At 41.4% G+C, this 22,839-nt stretch overlaps 1 protein-coding gene across 1 annotated transcript in view; it reads right to left on the minus strand.

Moving 5' to 3' along the window:
• Nucleotides 1–22,839, minus strand: part of LOC310950749 (chloride channel protein 1-like) — a 31,969-nt gene continuing 9,130 nt past the window's right edge. The window contains exons 2-23 of the mRNA XM_083918728.1: nucleotides 19,928–20,153; nucleotides 17,565–17,696; nucleotides 16,967–17,095; nucleotides 16,690–16,823; nucleotides 16,207–16,284; nucleotides 12,766–12,844; nucleotides 10,528–10,653; nucleotides 8,768–8,852; nucleotides 8,472–8,573; nucleotides 7,915–7,999; nucleotides 6,389–6,544; nucleotides 6,202–6,271; nucleotides 6,001–6,111; nucleotides 5,100–5,313; nucleotides 4,870–5,003; nucleotides 4,362–4,543; nucleotides 4,189–4,270; nucleotides 4,019–4,101; nucleotides 3,682–3,726; nucleotides 3,452–3,556; nucleotides 1,264–1,350; nucleotides 1–1,021 (exon numbers count right to left, since the gene is read on the minus strand). Coding sequence (XP_083774854.1) covers nucleotides 560–1,021; nucleotides 1,264–1,350; nucleotides 3,452–3,556; nucleotides 3,682–3,726; nucleotides 4,019–4,101; nucleotides 4,189–4,270; nucleotides 4,362–4,543; nucleotides 4,870–5,003; nucleotides 5,100–5,313; nucleotides 6,001–6,111; nucleotides 6,202–6,271; nucleotides 6,389–6,544; nucleotides 7,915–7,999; nucleotides 8,472–8,573; nucleotides 8,768–8,852; nucleotides 10,528–10,653; nucleotides 12,766–12,844; nucleotides 16,207–16,284; nucleotides 16,690–16,823; nucleotides 16,967–17,095; nucleotides 17,565–17,696; nucleotides 19,928–20,153 — 2,907 coding nt within the window. The 3' untranslated portion in view covers nucleotides 1–559. The remainder of the gene's footprint in view (nucleotides 1,022–1,263; nucleotides 1,351–3,451; nucleotides 3,557–3,681; nucleotides 3,727–4,018; nucleotides 4,102–4,188; nucleotides 4,271–4,361; nucleotides 4,544–4,869; nucleotides 5,004–5,099; nucleotides 5,314–6,000; nucleotides 6,112–6,201; nucleotides 6,272–6,388; nucleotides 6,545–7,914; nucleotides 8,000–8,471; nucleotides 8,574–8,767; nucleotides 8,853–10,527; nucleotides 10,654–12,765; nucleotides 12,845–16,206; nucleotides 16,285–16,689; nucleotides 16,824–16,966; nucleotides 17,096–17,564; nucleotides 17,697–19,927; nucleotides 20,154–22,839) is intronic.

The following is a 22,839-nucleotide window of genomic DNA, read 5'->3' on the forward strand; positions in this document are numbered from 1 at the left end:
TTTAATATTTATTATATTTAAAAATTACAGACTGATAATAATGATTTAAATATTTACCATACAGCAAATATCTGATAAATGTAAGTTATAATTTAAAATTAACCTCAATCAGTAAACTTTAAATGCATGATCTCTTTGACCTCTAGGTCAAATTATTTAAGTCTTCATGGATATATTATTTCATTAACATACAATTCATTGCTGTCAGGACATTTTTGATCAAAAGGTACTTAATGAAAATGAGCAGACACTGATATATGATGTACAGCTACATTCAACATCCCCAAGATCCACGTCTTACTGAACATGTCTGTCCGTCTGGAGTTCAAAAGACACAGGATGTCACCTGAGAATTTGAGAGTGAAAAAGTGAGACTGTCGTAAGAGTAGAAAAAAAATCCTGTACTACAAGTTTCAGGAGCTGTGTGTGCTCGTCCTAGCTCCTCCTGCTCGCTGAGAGCTGAATGTCAGTGGACCTGCAGCCCTACTCCTCCCCCCGCACAGTCTCTGCAGGAAAAGGAGTGAAATAAAAAGTAAAAGTGTTTTCTTTTAAACCCAGTCTATATGGGTTCATCTGACTCCTCGCTCTCCCTGTCCTCCTGCAGGGACGTTAGTGTGAAGACAGGGCTGGTGGGTGACACAGGCGAGGCAGGAGGTGAAGGTGAGGTAGGGGAGGAGGTAGAAGGGGACGCCGGCTCCTGTGAAGCCCCGTCATCTCCTCGTGTCGGGGCAGAGCTGCCACTGTTGCTCCCCACGCTGCCGGGGGAGGAGGGAGCGGTGTCGCAACCCGGAGCTCCCCTGGAAGATGACGCCTTCCTTTGGAAATCCTCTTTGGACTCCATCCTTGCCAGTTCCCCCTCCCTCCTGCTCCCCTCCCCCCATAGGTCTCTGTCCCGCGTGGGGGAGGAAGGAGATGAGGGAGATTGGTGCTTCTTGGCTTTCCTGCTGGCGTCTCTGAAGCTGGCCAGAGGGGGACGAAGCCTCACCCCGCTGCGAGTTGAGCCCTCTATAGCTTTCTGTAACTGTTAGAAGAGACACACAAAGCAAAGGAAACTTGTGTTGAAGTGACAATGTAGGATTACCAAAGCGAACATCCGGGGGAGATGAGTCGGGGGCGGTAAATAGAATAACTGCATGAATCAGCGTAAAGCATGATGCACCCTGTGACAAAACAACTGCCCACATCATGAGACCATCACAGCTTAAGGTGACAAAAACATGCAGATAAAGACAAAATCTGAAGGGTAAAAAAATGTGACTTTACCTCTTTCAGTGCCACGACACCCACCAGCTTTCCAATACTGGTGACATAGGCGTGACTGAGACCCAGCAGAGAGAACAGAGTGTGGGTCTGAGTAATGAGAGAGAGGAGGACATGATCCAGTCAGTGAATGTATTGTAGTGTGACAGTGTTCTGTTTGCATGGCTGCACCGTTCCTCATACAAAATTTGTTCCGCAAGTGAAAAAGGAGATACACCGTATAGTGAAATATATGGAGTCACAGCAGAAAAATGCAAGGTTCAGGATACAAAGCTTTATGGTCGTATGGACATAACAAAAAACCTTAAAAGAAGTCCTTCAGCAATTAGTATTACACTTCCATAAGTTGGGCAGCTCAACAGAGCGATAAGGCACGTTTCCATTACAGTCAAATACCCGATATAAGACAGGTCTCCCACACTGAAACGCACCTAATTTGAATGTGAGCTGCCTCTAAAGGTCTTTTGCCCGAGCTTTTGTCGGCCCTGACGAAGAGCAGGTAACTTTTCTCCACTGAAATAAGCATAGTTGCTGATTGGATATTAAATCTCAGCGGGATGTGACGTAGGTAATACTCCACGCCACAACAACGAGCCGATTTTGAAAGCCGGCGAAGTACAGAGTAGAAACCATTATCCAGAAGAAGAAGAGCCGCAGAACAAAACGAGTGGAGCGTATGATAAGCGGACCGACAAAGAGAAGAAGTACGTCACGGTCAAAACCCATTCAGAGTGATATGTCACCTCCGAAGTCTGGTAAAGTCTGGTGAGAGGACATTTGAGAGGGCGTGCCCTGAAACTTTCCCAGCAACTTCATTTTACCTATATGGAAACGAGACTATTGATGCAGCAGAGGCTGAGGCATCCTGACTTTTACTGTCTAGTATGGATCGAGGTTGAATATCTTTCACGAAGACTCTCCTTGCCCATGTTTTTCAAACCCCAGTTTGTAATTTCTGAGCTGAGTCTAAATCCACACTAATAAGTTTTTGTTTTAAAACCCATAACTTTTGCTAGTTTTACACCTGGTGCCCAAACTACATCAGCGTGCCCCTAAAATGGAGAGGTTTTAAAATCCCCAAACTTTTTGTGGAAATGATGGCGCAGACACCTATGATTGCTTCCTGATTGGGTCTTATCTGTCCAGACGTGTCCTTTCCTGATTCATCAAGCCCCTATCATGTGACCCTTTTACGGAAGAAAACAACAGACATCAGCCATGATTACCAATGCTCAATTTAACATGGATAACAAAATACAGACGTTTTGGACCTTGCTGTTGATGCCCCCAGCTGTTGTACTGTTAAATTATATGTAAATTCCTGTGCCCAGCAGCGTTATCTGCCTTACACTGTTTACACCGGCACCAGCATGACCAGTGCACGTGAACAGTCTGTGATATGTGTTTTCAGGATTGTTAGTATGGACAGGAGGATATCTGGAACCCTGAGGACTGAGGACGAGGATTGTTTTCGTTTTAAAATGCCATTTTAAAATGAAGTAGTAATGTGGATGTGGTACCTTTAAACCGTTAAAAATAGAAAATTAGAACCAAATAGAAAAAACAAAGTAATTACTGTATATATGTCTTAATATAAAATACAAATATAAAAATCTGTAAATATAAAAGTGAATATGAAATAGTTTGAAAAGGAATAGTTTTCCATCTTGTTGAGAGCTAGTGAGAGACCACTCTCATGCCTGTATGCTAAATATGAAACAGTAGGAAAAAGCCAGGAGACAGTTAGCTTAGCTGAGCATAAAGACTGGAAATGGAGGAGGGACAGCTTGCTTGAATCTGTCCAAAGGAAACAAAATCCGCCTATCAGCACCTGTAAGCAGGGATTCAGAGCAAATCTTTCATTAGGACCATGCCCTGCCTGCATTGTTATCCAAGCAACAGTGAAAGCTCCCTCTAGAGCCACAGAAGATATTATTCAACTGTTGGGATGATGCTGTGTCAGGGCTGGAGCATCATCTGGTTTATCATTCTGGGTTAGAGGAAAAAAACACTTTTTTAAAACCATCAAACACGGGGCTGACATGGTGTTTCCCAAAATATCAAAGTAATCCTTTAAAATCTGCTGCTTGGAAATACTAAATGATAATTGTCCATGATCTAATTGCATAATCAGTGTCTGTAGACGATCTTTGCATGTGACGACGTGTCACCTAGGTATTGCTGTGATCACCTTGTGCAGAGAAGTCCTTTCCACCAGCTGAAATGGGGAGGGGTCTATACGTATCTGCTCCATATCGACGGGTTTATCCAGCTCTTCCTCTTCCCAGGCTTTGATCTGCATCGGCCAATCACAAGGCAGTGAGATGGACTCAGAGAACACAGAGTTTCTAAATATTGATTTGGATGATTTAGTTGTCTCATTGTTGCCTGTGTGGATGCTGAATCGATAGGGTACAGTACCTCCTCTGCGGACATGTTGTCCATCAACGTAGGGGGCGTGGTCTCCTGAGGAAAGAAAGAGCGAGGGACAGATGGATGGGCAGTTAATCAGTTTGAAAAACAACAAAGATGATGATGAGATGACCCCTGGTGGTTTTATGGCATCACAAACTGCACAACATGTCAACTTCTTTATGCATGCGTTGTGTCATGCCCCTCCCGTCACGTTAGCGAGGTCGACTTGAGCTGCCATGCTGGACTGATGCCCTATCACTGCCAACTCGACAGCAAATCAGTGATGCGCTGCTCCTTTGAGCTTTAGGGTTCAAAAATGACAAGCATGTCATGTTGATCTTACCTGAGTTTCAGTTTGGCCCGACAAAGACGTGGAGGTGAAGAGTCTCTGAAGGGCCCCCCTAACAGATGGCAGCTTGCGCTTGTCTGAGGATATAATATGGCAACACATGTAAGAGGAGAGAGGAAGCAACGTTTGATGTTTGGACTTGTCTTTATGCGCTGCCATGTTACCTGAGTCTGTGTGGTTGGTGGAGGCATCCTGAGGTTTGGGGGAGGTGATGGGCCCGTTACATCCGTCCTGTACTGGAGCAGGCTGCAGGCACAACATGGTTGCTAATGGATCATCATTTTATTTAAAGCTGAACTACTTCCTGTAAGTTAAGTTATGTGTTTTTTTTCCCTACCTTGTCTGCGCTCTCCTCTCCACCCTCCTCGTCTACGAAACTGAAGGACTCCCAGCTGACTTTGGAGCCCTGGCCTGGCGAGGTCTGACCTCTTTCAAAGGCTCGCCTCTCTGGTGAGAGCCACCAGTCAAAGACGGCCTGAAGCTCTGTCCTCTCGATGGAGCCCAGAAGAATCATGGATTCTTCAAAGAGAAGGGTTAAAAGTAAGTAGCAGTTATTTTCTTTCTTGTTGGGAGCAACAAAGACTGGAAACAGGGGGAACAGCTCACTCAGCTCTGTCAAAAGCTGGTCATGTTATATCTCGTTTGTCAAATCCAAAAACAGGAGAAAAAAGTAAATTTGTTTTACCTTTGGACAGTGCTAAGCTAGCTGTTCCCCCTTGTTGCCAGTCCTGCTGAGCTATCTCCTGGCTGTAGCTCCACATTTAGCAGACAGACATGAGAGTGGTATTTGTAAATAAGTAAAAACTATGCCTTAAAAACCAATATCATTTAGCAAGTAACCCTACCTTTAGAGTCAACCAGGGGGATGGTTTTCAGGCTTGTGATCTCTAGCAGATCATTAAGTTCCCGATAGGTGGAGTGCGAAGACAGGAACTTTACTTTTCGCACCATGATGTCCTCCACAAAGATGTTATACTTGCTGGGGATGCAGAGAAATTACAACAAATATATATGTCTCACGATAACAGCTGTATGGAAAGCATAAACACACAAAATAAGGGTTCTTTAACTTTACCTGATGTGCCCGAGGGCCAGCTCAGGCAGGTAGGGAAGCTTCTTCACCTGGATGATGGAGTCGTAGAGAGAAGGCTGCAGACCCTGGGCCACCATGTTTGCTAGGATGACAGCCACCATCATTGGCAGGATGTGGGAGATTTGACCTGTCAGCTCGAAGCAGATTACTGCAGTGGAAACCGTGTGTGTGACAGCTCCCGTCATCGCTGCTGCACCTGGGCAAACAGCAGAGGGGAAGATTTAAGTAAATCATGATTTCTCTATTATTATTCCTCCATCTGGTTCCTCTGAAGCTGACAAACATCCAATTTGGGCTTAACATTATAAAATAAAATTAAAATAAAAAGATCCCATGTTGTAAAAAGTAAGATTTCCAGGTACTATTTAAATACTCAATCCACAGAGAAATGCACACATCCCGCATTCAGAAACTGTGCCTTTAATTGAAGACCCAGAAATGTTGACCAATCACAGCAGACTCTTTGCAGGACAGGGTCTTAAAGAGCCAGGCGCTAAAAGGTTTCAGACAGAGGGTCTGAATCAGAAAAAAAAAAGGTTTTTTGAACTTTAAAGTATGTAAACACAGGTTCTGATAGAAACCCAAAATACAAGTATGGACTTGAAAATAAGAAAATGAACAATATCCATCTACATGCCCATCAGGCTCCGGTGCCCCTGATCCAGCACATATTGGGTGACACATCTTCAGTTAAGGTGAAATGAGTTGGACATCAAATTCAAGAGTTTTCAATGTTTTCAAAGACTTTTAGGGTTTAATATGTGGAAATGAAATATTTTGGGTAAGATCACAAATTCCCAATATCAAAATGACACAATATAGAGGCCTATGTTTGAAGGTTTTTGCGACCCTGAGCGCGCAGCACCAAGGTTAGCAGACTGACCAATGACAGCGTAACCTCCCGGCAGGATGCGGTAGACGATCCCATCAAACAGGATTCCATTTGGGAAAAGAGTGGCCATGATTTCCCCTACGAGGCGGCCGAAAGCAGCTCCTTGAGGAGGGAGATAAGACACGCTGGTAAAGACAAATTGAACTGAAGCTCAGCAGGATATACTTCACTTGCGTTACAAAATCCTCTTACCTAATATGAACACCGGCATAAAGGCACCGGAGGGGATGGGCATCGTGGTAGAAACTGCTGACATCCAGAACTGCAACACAAAAACAGGATCATGGATCAAGACCAGTCCCAGAGGTTTTATCCAAGCTATCACATATATTTATTTAAAGGCAACACAACTACTGTACGCAGCAGGAGGGAGAGATACCTTCATGACGCAGAAGAGGAGGAGGATGACAAAGACGCTGACATGAGGATGCAGCCATGCAGAGGAGCGACCCAGGCCAGGCGGAGCAGGAGATCCTGAGATTTTGGTCCAGGTGAAATTATCAAACAGGGAGTTGATGCACTCTCTGGGCATCAGCTGCCAGGAGGGACAGACACACAGAAACACAACCTTTCAAAAATGCAGCTGTGCGCACATCACATCCTTTAGTAAGGTGCAGGATAGCAGATTCAATGATGGAAAGAAGCTCCCAAAACTAAAAAAAAAAATGAAAAAAGGGCAGTCGTGACAAATAACAAAGTGCATATAAACACCAAGTGATTACATCCTGTTTACATCATGGTCAAGTGGTCTAACAAAAGTAAACACTTACAATTTGATCAAAAATCTGAAAAGTTGCACAAAGAAAAGGAAGCTAATTACAAAAATATAGACAGAACTTTTGAATATATTCTGTAGATAACAAATTTTAACTAATTAAAAAGAAAGGTACAGCTATGGAAGCAAAAACACCTGCAAGATTTGAAGAACAACTGAACACATAACTGTGAAATGAATCACTACTAAAGTTTTTGGGTTCATATAATGAGACAGATTTTACTTGCAGGTAATATTTAGGTTGCCTGTACTCAGTTAATCATTTTTGTTTGTTGATCACTGCAAAATAAGTGCAGAAGGCTGCGCACTGTCAATCATATAATAAGAAAAGAACGAAATATGGGCTGGCGTCCTGTCTGGGGTGTACCCCGCCTCGCGCCCGATGTCAGCTGGGATTGGCTCCAGCACCCCCGCGACCCCGACCCCGGGATAAGCGGTTGAAGATGAATGAAAGAACGAAATATTTGTGCACTCTTTCATTTTCTATCTGAACTGATTTTGGGAGAGAAGAAAAATGTGAACTTCTAGAAATGTCAGAGGGAAATTCAGACCACATAAGTTCTGCAGGATAGTCTCAAAGTAAAATATTTAAATTCTACACATTCAGTAGCATTCAAATTTCCAAATTGCTGTAAGTGTAAAAATATATTATGCTGCTTTAAATCCAGCTGTGTGTCATGGCAGTGTGCAGATTAAGGTTATCTCCACCCAGCACTTCTTTAACACTGATGAACAGTTGAAATATAAATCAGTGCAGGAGAATCAGAGATATTGTCTTTATTAATCCACGCATTCTTCTTCCTTGTCAAAACCTACAACATGACCCACAATTCAATCTAACTACTGACCGTTCGGTTGGAGATTCAGGTGTTTCATGCTAGCGATGGCTAACTTAGCCTCAAACAGAGAAAAGGGCTACAGAGGTCTGGTTCTTGTGTACTTCCCACCCAGATTGCTTCATTTTTCATCTTGTAGTTTTCAGCTCCAAAAAAGTGACTTCAATCGAGGCAATTTATCAGCATAACATGGCCTCAGAAAACCACACAATTTAAACCCCACTGACCCCCTTTTAAAAATAATAAATATTTATGAACACATCAAAAAGGAGTGTGAGATTGATTCAGTCGCACCTCTCCAGCCATAAACTGTCCAAATCCAGGTGGAAACGTTAAGGTGGCGATGATCAGTGTCACTGCACCTGGATAGATCAGTCGACTACACGAAAAAACACAAACAAACACAGTCAGTCATAATAGGAATGTATATTTAAAATAACGGATGCTTGTCACAGAAATAACTGTCAGTACGAGTATGTACCACCACCTATTGCACTGCTCTCCTGGCGCTGCTGCTCGCCTCTCTGTAATGGTGGAGACTAATGTTCCCTGACTGTTGAGTCTCAGAGGATAAGTGAATCTCCACGTTGAGAGAATAACTGGCTAAAAGGTTGTTAAGGCTTTGCTTCTGTCCTGGCCAGTGTTGTGAGACTGATGAGTTCGGAGAGTGGAGCTGAGATACATTAAGAGGAATTGGATTTGAATGCGCAAATGGTCTGAGTTCATGGGAACAGTGTCTGCTACCAGAATCACTGTGGTTTAAGAGCCGAGCAGCACATTAATCCACAGCAGCAGGGAGCACATGGTCTTGTGTTTGTGTGTGTGTGTGTCTGTGTGTATTGGGATCTCACTGTCTGGTTAGGAAGCGTGTGAGCGCTGTCGGTCTCCTCATGAAAAGAACCACCTGTCTGTTCAGGTAGACGAAGAACGCCCCTAGAAAGCCACACGAGATCCTAAAACATGAGAAAACATGTGTTCTTACTGCTCCCCCTGCAACAATTAGATACCGTACGGACATGATGGATGTATTGGGGGAGAAAACATCATTGATACAAATTAGAGACATACAGTATTATTGCACACACACACAAACACACACACACACACACACGCACACGCACACACACACACACACACTTTTATTCACCCTATTATTGCGAATGCAGGCAGCTCCTGCAGGTCAAAGGGGAAATCCATCCGGAAGTTAGTTTTGAAGAGAGCTGTGATTGTTACTGAGAGACAAAGAACAAAGAGACACAAAGAAAATTATAAACATCAGACCCACATGGGATTTTTACAGAACGTATAATGCAGAAATGATGCTTGTGGTGTTATTGCAGTTCATATACAACATACAGTACTGCTCTTTATTTAGTTGTCTATTTTTTTTTTTCTCTTTATTTTCTTTGTGTTCATTTCAACGTAATTCATTGTATTTATGTACATGTAAAAAAAAATTAAATATTCTTTAATACAGGTATTTGTTTAGGAAAGCAGCCCTCTGAGTAGCTTTGTCAGAAGGCCATCCATCATCCATTATCTTCAACCGCTTGTCCCTATCGGGTCGCGGGGGGGCTGGAGCCGATCCCAGCTGACATTGGGCGTGAGGCGGGGTAACCCCTGGACAGGACACCAGTCGCAGGGCACATAGAGCCGAACAGAGACAGACAACCATACACACTCACATTCACAGTTACGGGCAACTTATGAGTCATCAATTAACCTAACACATGCATGTCTTTGGACTGTGGGGGGAAGCTGGAGAACCCAGAGAAAACCCGGGGAGGACATGCAAACTACACACAGAAGGGCCCCAGCCCGGATTCAAACCAGGAACCCTCTTGCTGTGAGGCGATGATACTAACCACCACACCACCATGCCATGTCAGAAGACATATTTGCATATTCCACAAAGAAAATTTCTATTTTCATTCCAGCTCAAAAAATCACTTTCTCAGCTGCCATATTGGTAATGGGTGAAAAAAAACTGTACTATACATAGGTAGTCACTCCCTGGCTGCAATGACGGTGCAAAGACACCAAGATTGCAGACACGGAAGACCCAGAAACACTGACCATCAGAGCAGACTGAGCAGGAGGGGGACCTAAAGAGTCGAACACTAAGACGTAGCGCTTCAGTCAGAAAGTAAATACAGATATATTCAGACAGACAGACAGACAAAAATTAATGAACTTTAAAGCATGTAAACATGTTCTAGGAAAAACCGCAAATACAAGTATGAACCTGAAAATGAGAATAATATGACCTTTAAACCTGCATAATGGATTTTTTGGTCAGTCTGGGGGCAGTGTATACAAGCTGTGAACGCAACATTGACATATTATCACCAGTTGAGTTGATACGGAGAATGTGTTAGCAAACAGTTTGTTATTTACACCAACAGACACGGAGTTTGAGGAAGAATCTGGATCTTGCTTCATTATGTTCACCAGCTTATTCTGTCTGTCTGCTGTTTAGTCCCGAGCAGGGATCATATGGTGGGACATGCATCTTTTTTTATGAAGATATATATATAGGGAACTATTAATATAAAGAGTGAGAGTTGTGAATTTGCTTGAATAAAGACATTATTATAAACTGTAAAAAGTTGGCATAATGAAGGGATTTGCGTTCAGGGATTTGCACGTGGTGAGTTGTACTTAATTCTTTGGAGCTGGTGGATTGTGAATTAGGTGATGACTTGAAACATTTCTGGTTTATCTGAAGAAGCAAATATTACTTAGCTGTCATACTCAGCTACTTTGCCAAGATGCCAGCTCAGCATTCTTTTACGACAGTGTGTGTGTGTGTGTGTGTGTGTGTGTGTGTGTGTGTGTGTGTGTGTGTGTGTGTGTGTGTGTGTGTGTGTGTGTGTGTGTGTGTGTGTGTGTGTGTGTGTGCCTCACCAGCATCCTTGTTCCAAACAGAGAGCACCCTGAATATAAAGGCGCTAAATGTGGCGGCAAAATATCCCCGCCAGTAATTCCTCACTGCAAAGTAGGTGGACGTGACCTCAATACTGAACAAGACCCCTGGTGGTGAAGAGGGAGAGAGAGGAGAGAGGGAGAGGGAGAGAGAGAGAGGGAGAGGGAGAGAGAGAGAGAGAGAGAGAGAGAGAGAGAGAGGGAAGAGAAAGGAGAGAACGGATTAAAGAGGAGGAAAAATGAGGATAGATAGTGTGAGAAATTACAGATGAGGAAAAGAGGAGTGTGTGTGTGTGTGTGTGTGTGCGTGTGAGAGAGAGAGAGAGAGAGAGAGAGAGAGAGAAATAAATTAGTTTTATGAGCAGAATGAGTCTAAAAACACTTAAAGATGAGGGTGTAACTATACACAACAGGAGGACCACAGGAGGTCAATAAACAAACACACACACACACACACACACACAGACACACACACACACACACACACACACACACACACACACACACACATACACACACACACACCGAAGCAAGTTATAGATTTATCAGTTAACTGAAACATTATATTGAACAAGATGAAAACATCTGAACAGGAGACACAAGTGGAAAAAATGACATTTTGCGTGATAATGCTTTTGGGATTATGTACGTATGTTGAGGGAAGCTTTGCATACTTTTGCACTATTGATATTGAGTAGAGCTGCAACTGACAATTATTCATATACTGCAAAATTGATTCATTTGCCTGTTATTTTCAGGATTAAATATAAAATAAAAGTTTAATAGTGAAAACATTTCCGTTGCAGTTTCCCAGAGACTTATTCAGTTTTCTCGTTGCGTGTTATTCATTCTCCACTGTAGAAAACAAATCATTACTCTTAAGACGATGGAACCAAATCAAGTTTGGCATTACTAACTTTAAGATGACTTAAAAGGTTAACCAGTTTTTTTTTTTCTTTAAATCGCTGCCAATTCATTTTCCTTTGATTGATGGAAAATGCCTCCTGGCCTCTGCCGTTGAGCTGGACATGGAAAGGTGTAGCAGGGGGGCTGTTATGTCTCTAGATATTATCTTTTCAGCAAAAGTAGGAGTTAGATTAAAAGCTGCAACCTGTTACAGTTTTTCCAGTAGTAGAGACTAAATACACGTGTTGCTAACTAATGTGAGTCGGATGCTCAGCCGAAGTTAGTTATTGTTGTTTTAGTAGAAATATTGTAAATAAAACCAGATGAAGCCTGAGGTGACTCTCACCAAATCCAATCAATACTGTTTTTAACACCTTATTTGGACTTATCTTGTTTTTTCCCCATATATTAAAAAGGCCGAGCCGATATATATTGATAGCTTAATCTCCACATAATGTTGTCAGCGTAAACGTTAGCCACCAAGACAAGAAAACAACAAGAAATTGCATTAGAAATCAGAAATACCTGATATATGTTTGAGATCACTGACACATCATTAATGTAAGCATCTGATTTTTCAAAACCAGCCAGATTTACTTAAGTGTAAAACGTCTTGGCTGAGTATAACTCTCAGTAGATATCACGAACATCACGAATCAACAATGAAAAATTGAGGAGATCCTCATCAAAGTAGTTTGTCTATGTTATGCATTTATTCAAATAAATGATTATTAGCTGATATATCCTTCTGAGTTGTGCCTATACGTTGTCTTAAATCAAGCAGATGTATAAGATTTAGCAAAATTCAATGATTTAATCAGGAAATATCCTAACAGAGAATAAGTAAACAAGACTATAAACAGCCATCTTTTGATAATGACATATTTCAGTTGGTAATTAAAATGTACAGTACAGTCTCAGACCCAGAGACACCTGAACTCGGACGATACTAAGTACCCTTCTGACACCAGTGCGTTAAAAAAGAGCAGCTCACTACACTGCTAACCTTGTATGGATGTGATAGTATTGCTGTCATTGTGTCCTGGCTCAGGTTAAACATACAGAGAATGAATGCTAGAACTTTGTTGTATTATCCCGTTTGATAATAATGGAAAAATAACATGAATTAACTACTTTTGAATAGTTGTTTTCTGGGCTAAATTACTTGGAATAAGTGCATTAAACATCAGCATTTAAGGCAGTATCAGAGGCATTAACGATGCAGTTATCAGAACAACCTTTTGATCCAGTACAGGTTGGATGTTTGGTGGGTTAGTTTTGGTTGTATGAGACAGTGTGCATGCTGTACAGTACCTCCAAGTGGAGTGCCGAAACAGCATCCCACCCCCACGGCACAGCCAACAGTCAGAATATCTGTGTAACCATAAGGGTTCTACTGACACAGAAAACAGAGAGGGAGAAGGAAAAACACAAGAGGGAAATAAAGAGTTGAGAGAGACAACAAGGGATGAAAGGCGTGAGATGATGAAGGGGGCGAGGAACGAGAACGTAGACAGAAAGACAGGAGAGTGAGTCGGGGAAAGAGGGAATAAAAGATCAAGGTGGAGAGGACAGGGTGGGGAACCACGGGTGGGAAGAATTGACAGAGGGGAAGCAAAATGGAATAAAGTGAATAAATAATGCTCACTGCAGTGTGGTTAAAAAAGGGATAAAGACGAGTGGGAAAAAACACATCAACAGAATATAAAAGAGGATGCACATGCTAATTAGACCAATCAGAGGAAGCAATCGAGCAATCAGAAAACAAACTAAGTGGTCACATCGTCTTTGCAACTGATTGCAGACTAAAAATGAAATATTTGCATTGATTATTTATGACCTTGAGTTATTAGGATCTATGCAGCTTTTAAAAATCACAATTTGAGTTAGAGAGTGTCTTTTTTGATCTGCTTCTTTATTCTTTTAGAAGAATATATACTTTTTTAATCTGTGATTTATCAAAAAGGGGTTGGGACGGGGTTGGGTTGTCAGAAATAAAATCGCTGCTAATGTCAGATACTGGTCTGAGATCAGTTTTAAGGGAACAGTTTGACATTTTGGGAACTATATTTATTTATTTTTTGTGGAGAATTAGATTGAAAGATTGCTACCACTCCCATGTCTTGACGCACAAGCTATTAGCCAGGAGTCAGTTAGCTTAGCTTAGCATAAAAAGCTGAAGCAGAGGTAAACAGCTAGCCTGGCTTAAAAACCTCTAAAGCTCAGTAATTCATAAACTTTTAACTAATCTGTTGACTCTGCACAACAACAGAAATGTTGTGGTCATAGAAATAAAATGAATAAAAAACACATTCCCACTCAAATCAACAAAGCAGAATGGTCAGAGCGGCGGTCATTTTTATGTGTACCGTTGCCATGCAACAGGCTAACTTACGTATGGAGTAGTAACGTTGGCGGCATAAAGAGCCAGCCAATACAAGAGTCAAATTTATCAACTTAAACTCTTATAATAATATTATTACATTTTATTTGTAAAGCACTTTTGATTATTAAAAACAATCACAAAGTACAACAGAGTATGACAAGGCAACAGGTCTCTGCTGACTAGCCTTGTAATCGCACCATGTAAACAGACTAAATTAGCCAAAATGACCTTCTCTTGTTGTGTCACATATTTGTTGTGATTCTTTAACAAGTGAATGCAGATACAAACTATGTATAGCTGCTTTTTAATTAGCAGAAAGTGTGTTATTACGGAATTGTATTAAGATGTGGCTGCCTGCCATGGCCACGTTGCAGCAATTTGTTGACACTTTGTAGTTCTTGTTGCCAAATGGGAGATACTCTAGTCAGAAATCTCCAACACATACTTTAATATCGGAGGCTTTTACTGTACTTTGCAAATTATTACAGTACAGTACTTTTGTGTATTTAACTATTGTAAATTTGATATTTTATATATAGAGTTATATATATTGTTTTATATTTCTGTTTTTCCAAATATATAGTATATTGTATGTATATATTGTTAAAATAATTTTCCCCTGGGATTAATAAAGTATTTCTGATTTTGATTCTGATTACGTGAACGGTTTTCCCCACATGCACATAATTAGATTCTGAACAATATGACTTTAAACTGGCATTAATTAAACTTCATTTTTACACTCATACAGCGGCAGGCTAACGGCTTTTCTCTGCTTTCAGTCTAAGCTAAGCTCTTTGCCTGCTGTCTCTACCTTGATATTTAGCGTAGCATCAACCTTCTCATCTAACTCTCAGCAGGAAAGTAAATAAGTGTATTTCCCAAAATGTTGAACTATTCCTTTAAAGTAGACAGAATCTTAAAACCCCAGTATTATAGACGGGCTAACCTGCGTGTTTAAATATTTATTATGTTATGAGGGGCACTGGTCTGAGGTCAGATTTAACCTCCACATTTGTGTTGCTGATGCTATTTCAGGAGGACAAAGCTGACCGGAGACCTGTGTCCTGAGCGAGTCAGGAGGGGGAGGAGGAGCAGGGTGGGACTTGCCTCCCACGGGGGCAGCGAAACAGGTGGCCACTCCCACGGCACACGCACACACCAACAGGTCCTGGTTGCGGGTGCCATTCTGGGGTTAAGGGTCACAGACGAGCAGGGATGAATGAGAAAGCCGAGGGGAGGTGGAGATACAGAGAGCAGGGAAAGAGGGAGATATGGGAGGTCACTGTTAATACACATGCCAGACATTACCGTCACACTATTAATACAGTGAGACACAAACACAGACGAAGTGCGAGGGGGCGAGCCAAAACAAAGACAAGATAAAACGGGGAGGGGAGGCCGTGAGCTGGGGGAGAGAGACAGATGGGAGAGAACAACAGTCACAGGGTTCCCACTTTCCCTTTAACATCAAATTCAAGGACCTTTCTGTTCGATGCCTTTCAATGACTTAAAACTGGCATGAGTGGCAACAGCACATTTGTAATCGATGTAAGAATAATTTAAAAGAGTTGTTGTAACAGCAGAAATAACAATATATTTAGATATTGTCTGCAGATCTGGGAGACTTTACATACATGTAGTTACAGTGGTGCTTTGAGCTAAACGCTAGCATCGGCATACTGACATGCTCAAACTAATGTTAACATGCTGATGTTAAGCTGGACTCATGTTACAGTTTTCATCATCTTAGTGTCAGATTTTATTAACCGTAGCTAGCTGGTGAAAGCTAATACCAATGCTAAAACTGTGAGTTCAAATGTCAGTCTCCCTGCTGATGTAATGTTTCCAGATGATAGGCAAAGCTTACACGCTCATGTGTAGCAGTTATAATGTTTACCATGTTCACTATCTTAGTTCAGTGTGGTAGTATGTTTACATGTTCCACTAAACACAAAGAACAGCTATGGATGGTGGGGATGTCATCGGTTTTGCAGGTATTTAGTCATAAACCGAAGTATTGGAAAAATTTAAATTTAGACCTGTTGCTGACGCTAGAGGAAAAGTCAATGGATCAACAAAAGGATAAGACTTTATCATTATGGGACCATGAATATCTGCATAAAATGTAATGTAAATCCATCTAACAATCGCTGAGGTATGCCACCCCCTGAGCCCTGTTGCTAAGAATTAAAAATACAGATTTTCTCAAATCTGAAAATAGCCAGTGGGAACCCTGTAATTACACCACACACGTCAACAAAGCAAGTTATAACGGAAGAACTGCATTCATTAAGTGCATTAACCGGTCAGCAAGAAGATGAGGCTTATGGGTAATGTAGTCTGTTTTGGTTAGGGCCTCGGCTTACCTCATAGACTCCAGAGAAGATGGACATGAATCGACTCAGCACTGCGGCACAGATACTGGCGATGTGGACAAACGGACCCTGGAGATGACACGCAATGACACAGATGAGCGGCACGTAATGTTCTATACACAGACATGGACTATTGTCTGTAAAACAGGGAGTCTAAACGGGGACATGTTGTATCAGAACAGATAAATCACTGTATAATTGCTGTATGTGACAGTCGCCCTCCCACTGTAATAGGGAAACTGAATGTACTCCTTCACTGGGGAAATAATTTGCTTCAATCCCGTGAGAGGAGGCAGAGAGAAAAAACATGACAGAAGATGATTTATTATCCTCCAAGATTGGACAAAGAGCAGACAGAGTGAGGGAAAAGGGAAAACAGAGAAGGAGGATGAGGATATTGATGCTGGTTCAATGTATGATGAAAGATGCAGAGAAAAACAGATAGTAAGGAGGTGAAATGAGGGGTTTATTTACCTCTTTTCCCACTGGCATCCCACTGCCCAGGCCAGCAGTCAGCCCGACGACTTTAGCGACGAAGGCTTTGAGGGTCAGATACTCCTTCAGCACTACACCTCTCAGGATGGTTTTCAGCTCAGGAATACCAGAACCTGTAAAAACAGGAAAGAAAGAGCGGTTATAATGCCAAAACAGGGGAAAACATCAAAGGAGGTGAAAAGGTAAAAAACAAAACAAAAAAAAAAACAGGTGCTGGGAGAGGATCAGAGAGGCTGACAGGTGATAGAGAGCTTACCGATGGCCTGTGGGGAAACCAGGTGACAAAACAGCGAGGCGAACATGACAAGGATCATGGGATAGGAAACCCAGGCGAGGTACTGGAGCGGCACATTGCCCTTAAGCTCCCCATGCATCCACTTATACGCTGAGAGAGACAGAAAACAACAGAGATAGAAAGTGCTTTACACACAGGAAAATAAATGTCTGTCTGTCTGTCTGTAATTTTCTCAGTCTGTCCATCGTCCTGTCTGTGTCTTTCTCTCTCCCTTTCTTCCTCCACAACCGGTGCAGACAGACGGCCGTCCTCTGTAGAGCTGGGTCTGTTCAACGTTCCTGCCTGTTAAAGGGAAGGTTTTCGTTGCCACTGTGTGCACAAGCTTGCTGCATTAATACTGTAAATAATAACTATAATAATTATTACTTGCTGCTGCTCATGGAGGAATTGTTGGGTCTCTGAATCCTAAATAAGTCATAGGGAGTGGTCTTTAAATACTCTATACGTGAAGTGTCTTGGGATAACTTCTGTTATGATTTGGCACTGTAAATAAATTGAATTGATTTAATAATTAAAGACTAAATCTTGTGTTATCAAACTGCATCTTTGACCTTTGTACCTTGCAGGCTCTTGGCGCTGGCGTAGTCCATACTCCAGCTGACCAGAGCCATAGTCAGCCCCAGGAGAACCAGGAATATCCAGTCCTCCCCCAACTTGGTCACTATGTACCGCCGCACACGGGCGAAACAATCTGGAACAGAGAGATCAAATAAATGGTTCACCTGGAATCCATTCATCACTTGATTTAATAACTGACAGTTCGTTATTGTAGCACTGGGAATCATTCGGTGCAATTATGGCTGCAGTGATGTTGCCATAGCTCATCATAACAGTGCATTTAACGTCGGCGCAGAACGTTATGAACGGTTTGTGCTTTTATTTGACATTTACAAATAAATATGTGTGCTGGAAAAAAACCCACATGAACATTTTAAACACAAACATCGCTGGTTAGTTCACTGGTAGTGGTTTTAAATAATTCATTGAGGTAAAAGCAGCATCTCCCCTCTTGTGTGGGTCAAGCTAGAAAACACTCTGTACTAATACTAAAACTCAATCCTTCATGTCCGATAACTCTATCACATTTTTTGTTAGACTTTCCTGTCTATGACTTTCAAACGTCTCCCACTTCATGATTAAGGCTATGTCCTGGTCTAGAAGTGCAATATTTTGATGTACCAGGGTAGATAGCAAAATTACTTTTCTCACACTTGACAAAGCTCCCACAGAGCAACCACAGGCATTATATAACACCTCCACTGGCTTTTCAGTACTCCCCATGACTAGAAAATTGACTTCAATTGATGAAAATCAGTAGAGTACCCCTTTAAGAGCTGTACCTGTGCAATCCAATCCTCAAACAAGGCACAAGTAACTCAAATGTGTTCATGGGGTAACAAAATAGCATGAACACCAGAAAGATGAATCAACCTCTATCTGACAAAATCAACATAATTGAACAATATATGCACAATTAAGTAGTAAATGTATCAGGTTTTTTTGCATTAGATTGTAATTATTAGATCCAGCTTATGTAATTAACAACAGCAACCACCCATTCTTGGAGGAATTTGTTCTTCTCCCCTCTGGGCGGAGATAAACGTGCTCCAGTGTAAAAAAGACAATAGGTTTAAGATTTCCTTTGTTCCAAGAGCAATAAATGCGCTTAACTTGCACTGAACATTGACTGCACTGTTTAGCAGCACTTTCATATGGCTACTGCTCCAACTGTCAGACTCCTTAAACCAACAACTAATTATTTGGTTGTTGTTGTAACTGTTGTGATCGGTGTCCCATGTTCTCTTGTATGTTGTGTTTTTGTTTGTGACTGATAAAGCAAATCAAATTTCCCCTCGAGGAACAATAAAGTACTCTAGAATGAGTCTTCTCCAGAGTGTTAATTTTTTCGTGCATTAATGTAGATGACGAACAAAACAAAGTTTTATTGTTATTCGTCCTGACAGAGTTGTGATTACCACTGAGGAGACGGAGGTCAGTGGTGGAGGAAGAATTCAGATCAGGTAAAGTAGCAACACACTGTGAAAATACTCTTACTCTATACTTAAGTGAGGATCATTAGCTAAAATTTGTATTAGTATCAAAAGTAAAAGTACACAATGCAGACGGCCTGATGTATCATTGTATTATTATTGGTGACACTTTAATGCAGCATTTCACTGTTGCAGTTGGTCAAGCTGGAGCTAATTTGAACCATTCAATGTGGCTGCAACTATGTTTTAAGTAAAATATTAACATGTAAAGTAACTATGCTGTCAAAATCATTTTAGTTTACACATTAAAAACGCATGCTGGATCCAGTATGCTTTCAGATCTGATATGTTTAAATTAGATTACTTTTAGGCTGATAAAAAATAAAGAGATAAAGAGATAAACGTTGATGGTTAAGTATTTTTCCCGAAGAATTTTATTCCTGCAGGGTGGAGAAGACTTTGAAGCAGTCAGACCTTCATGTTCAGGAATAAAATTTGCAGAATGATGAATAAAGTATGAAAAATCCAAATAACACATTTTAGAGAATTTTAGGTGGGGCACGTTAAGGGACTCATGACCTCAGTGTGTCTTAAATCCTGACCAAGTTCAGCGGCTTCATGTTCTGTGTGGCAGCAGAATTAAACTGTCACAGTGCATCATATTTTAGGAGCTCATCGTGTTGCATAATAAAATCATAATGTGCAAGTAATCAGTAACTGAAGCCATCGGATGAACTCTGCTTTATCCAGCAACCTCAAAACTGTATTTAATTAAGGTATTTTGTTGACTTCCACCTGTTTCCTAGTTACCACATGTGGTGTCATAGCAACCACTAAAGCATGACCATGGAAGCTATCACCGCAGTTATTATCCTCATTGAATACCTTCAGTAAAAGTGTTTGAATAGAATAACTCATTCCTGACGGTCACCTTGGCATTTGGAGTAGGGACGAGGCTTCTTGGTGGAAGAGGCGTGGCTGTGATGTGACTCCAGGGACGCAGGGTGGTGAAGATGATGATGATGCCGCCGACCGTGCCCTTTGCGGCCAGTGGCGTTGTCCCCTGCCTGTCTGCTCCTCCATTGTCTCTCTGTCAGCAAACGGGCTGCCTCCCGTCGGGCAAAGTTTCCCAGCTGCTCCCTGTACTCACCGTACAGCTGAAACCGAGGGGAAACATTGACACTGACACAAACGGCACCAATAAATCAGGTGTTTCTTGGGCCAATTATGATTGACAAGAGGGAAAACAAGATGCCAGATATAAGAGAGGAGGGAGAGAAGAGAAAAGAAGAGCAATGAGAAGGAGAAATACCCCTGACAACTGAGACTTGGGAGAAGGATAAAACTCGATCCAGTGTGAAGAGTCTTGCGATAACGAGAAAGAGATGGGGAATGTATGGCGTGTGTGTAAGGGATACACACCAACCTGAATACCCTGGCAGACAGAAATAGACAAAACGGGCATAGAGATCGGAAAAATACCCCTCCCTGAGAGGAGAAAGGGGCTGGAGGGGAGCCAGAGGAAGAGATCCTGGAAGAGAGGACATTCCACATCTTCCCCTTCTGACTATGTGTACGCTTTACACCTACAACCGCACACACACACACACACACACACACACACACACACACACACACACACACACACACACACACACACACACACACACACACACACACACACACACACACACACACACACACACACACACACACACACACACACACACACACACACACACACACACACACACACACACACACACACACACACACACACACACACACACACACACACACACACACACACACACACACACTCACACACACACTCACACACTCACACACACACATAGTTGGGTCAGAAAACACGACACCTTCTAATCCAGTGTGCTCAGTCGTTAAAACCCACAGAAGCCGTAAAATACTGCTGATCCAGGTGCAGCTACGACTTGCAACTGAAACCTACAGATCACATGCAGCTCACCAAGAAGCTAAATCATAAGGAGAGCTGGCTGCCACACATTACTGTCTCATGTTCACACAGGAAAGGAGAGCTGACACATCAAACCATGAGGACCATGAGGACCAGAGGACCAGAACGAAAGCTTAGCTAGCTGCCAGTAATTACGTCTACCAATAATAATGTTTATTTTTTTAAAAGGCGCAACAACAGTCAACAATGTCCTCTGACTCATGACACAGTATGACACAGACTAAGTTGGTGAAATCTGTCTTTTGGTGCACAAAAACCTGCTTTACACAACCACTCAACTATAATACATAAGTTCTTCCGCCACATGACAAAGTGCCTGGTATAGAAGTTTATAATTAATACACAACATAGCAGGTGGAGAGCAGTTACATTGTTAAAGGCTCTTGAAAACATCTGATGTCCCTAAATCGTCAAGCGAATGTTATTTCAACTCCACTTAACACTTCAGAACACATGGGCACAATAATGCATCGCATCTTTCCTGAGATAACAACAGAACAGGGATGAGCTCTGCAAAGAAATGCAAACCACTACTCTCAGTTTTAATTATTTGGCATTATGCAAAGACCTGGTTTAATATGACTGCCATAAATCCGTTGTTTGTTTTAGAGTTTGCTACTGAAGGCGAGACAGTGATGTGGGGAAGTTTAGTTCACAGAAGAAAAGCATTTAAAGTCAGTTAAGGATAAAAGTTTGGGATAGAAAACTCACCTGTAAACGGCATCCTTTGCCTATTCCTCACAAATCAAATGAATGATTTGCAAATCTGATTATTAGGTGTAAACATGTAAACTATACTTTATAATATTTCAATCTCTTATCGTTTTAAGAGCACCTGCCCTGATGGAAACAGGCCAGTGCGTAAATCTGGCACAAAGCATCTTTTCTCTTTTAATTTAGATGAGTGTATTTTTATACATTGCCCCATAAATAGATTTAATACTAAAGCATATAAACAAATGTATAATGCCACTTAAATTACCACATTAACTTCTCATCTGCTGCAAAACAGCACATAATTAAAATTTGAGCCATGACTAAGTTATAAGTTTTTTTTCTCAAATACAAAAAGACAAAAACAATAGAAAATAACAATTTGTTAAATGTCTTTTTGTGCTTCAAAACTACATGTGAGATGAATTATGATAAAGACAGACTGCACTTTTAAACTGTTATAAAGTGAGAACTTAAAATAAATATTCATACAATAACTAATAATATTTGAGTAAATGTTATAGAAATATTAGGCTACATTTAATATACTGTACCTTTTAACTATAGACTTTATATTTGTATACTATACTTGCTTCGTACATCTTTTCAATGGTCATATTTAAGCAACTTTCAAGCACTTTTAAGGTCAATTTTCAAGCTTTTCCAGCATCTTACAGCTGTGGTAAAAATCACATTTTTCTATGAACTCATTCATACTCAAAATGTTTTCCTTTCAGGCTCTCCAAGTATTTTTTATTTTCACTCTATAGCGATTTGTTGTGAAATAAATGCAGATACAATTTCAAGCATTTTCCACTTCTTAATTTAAAAGTTCAAGCACTTTTCAAACCTTGGAAATTCAAGCATTTTCAAGGATTTCAAGCGCTCGTACAAACCCTGAACACATCCGTTAAGATGAAGTTAGTTTGAATGTAAACAGATAACCCTAACAGCAGAGCATTTTTTTAAAATCACCCTGTCCTCCATGTGACCAGATGAAGCCTTTGGTCTTCAGGTCTTTACCTGTTCCTCATCAGCTGTCTTCAGCATGGTGTGGCAGCAGCTCTGCTCCTGTTCTGTCTCCTGTCCAACGCTACAGACGACCTCACCTCCACCACTGCTCTACACATTAA

Source organism: Echiichthys vipera (genome assembly GCF_963691815.1).
Source record: "Echiichthys vipera genome assembly, chromosome: 8".
In the NCBI taxonomy this organism is placed as follows: Eukaryota; Metazoa; Chordata; class Actinopteri; order Perciformes; family Trachinidae; genus Echiichthys; species Echiichthys vipera.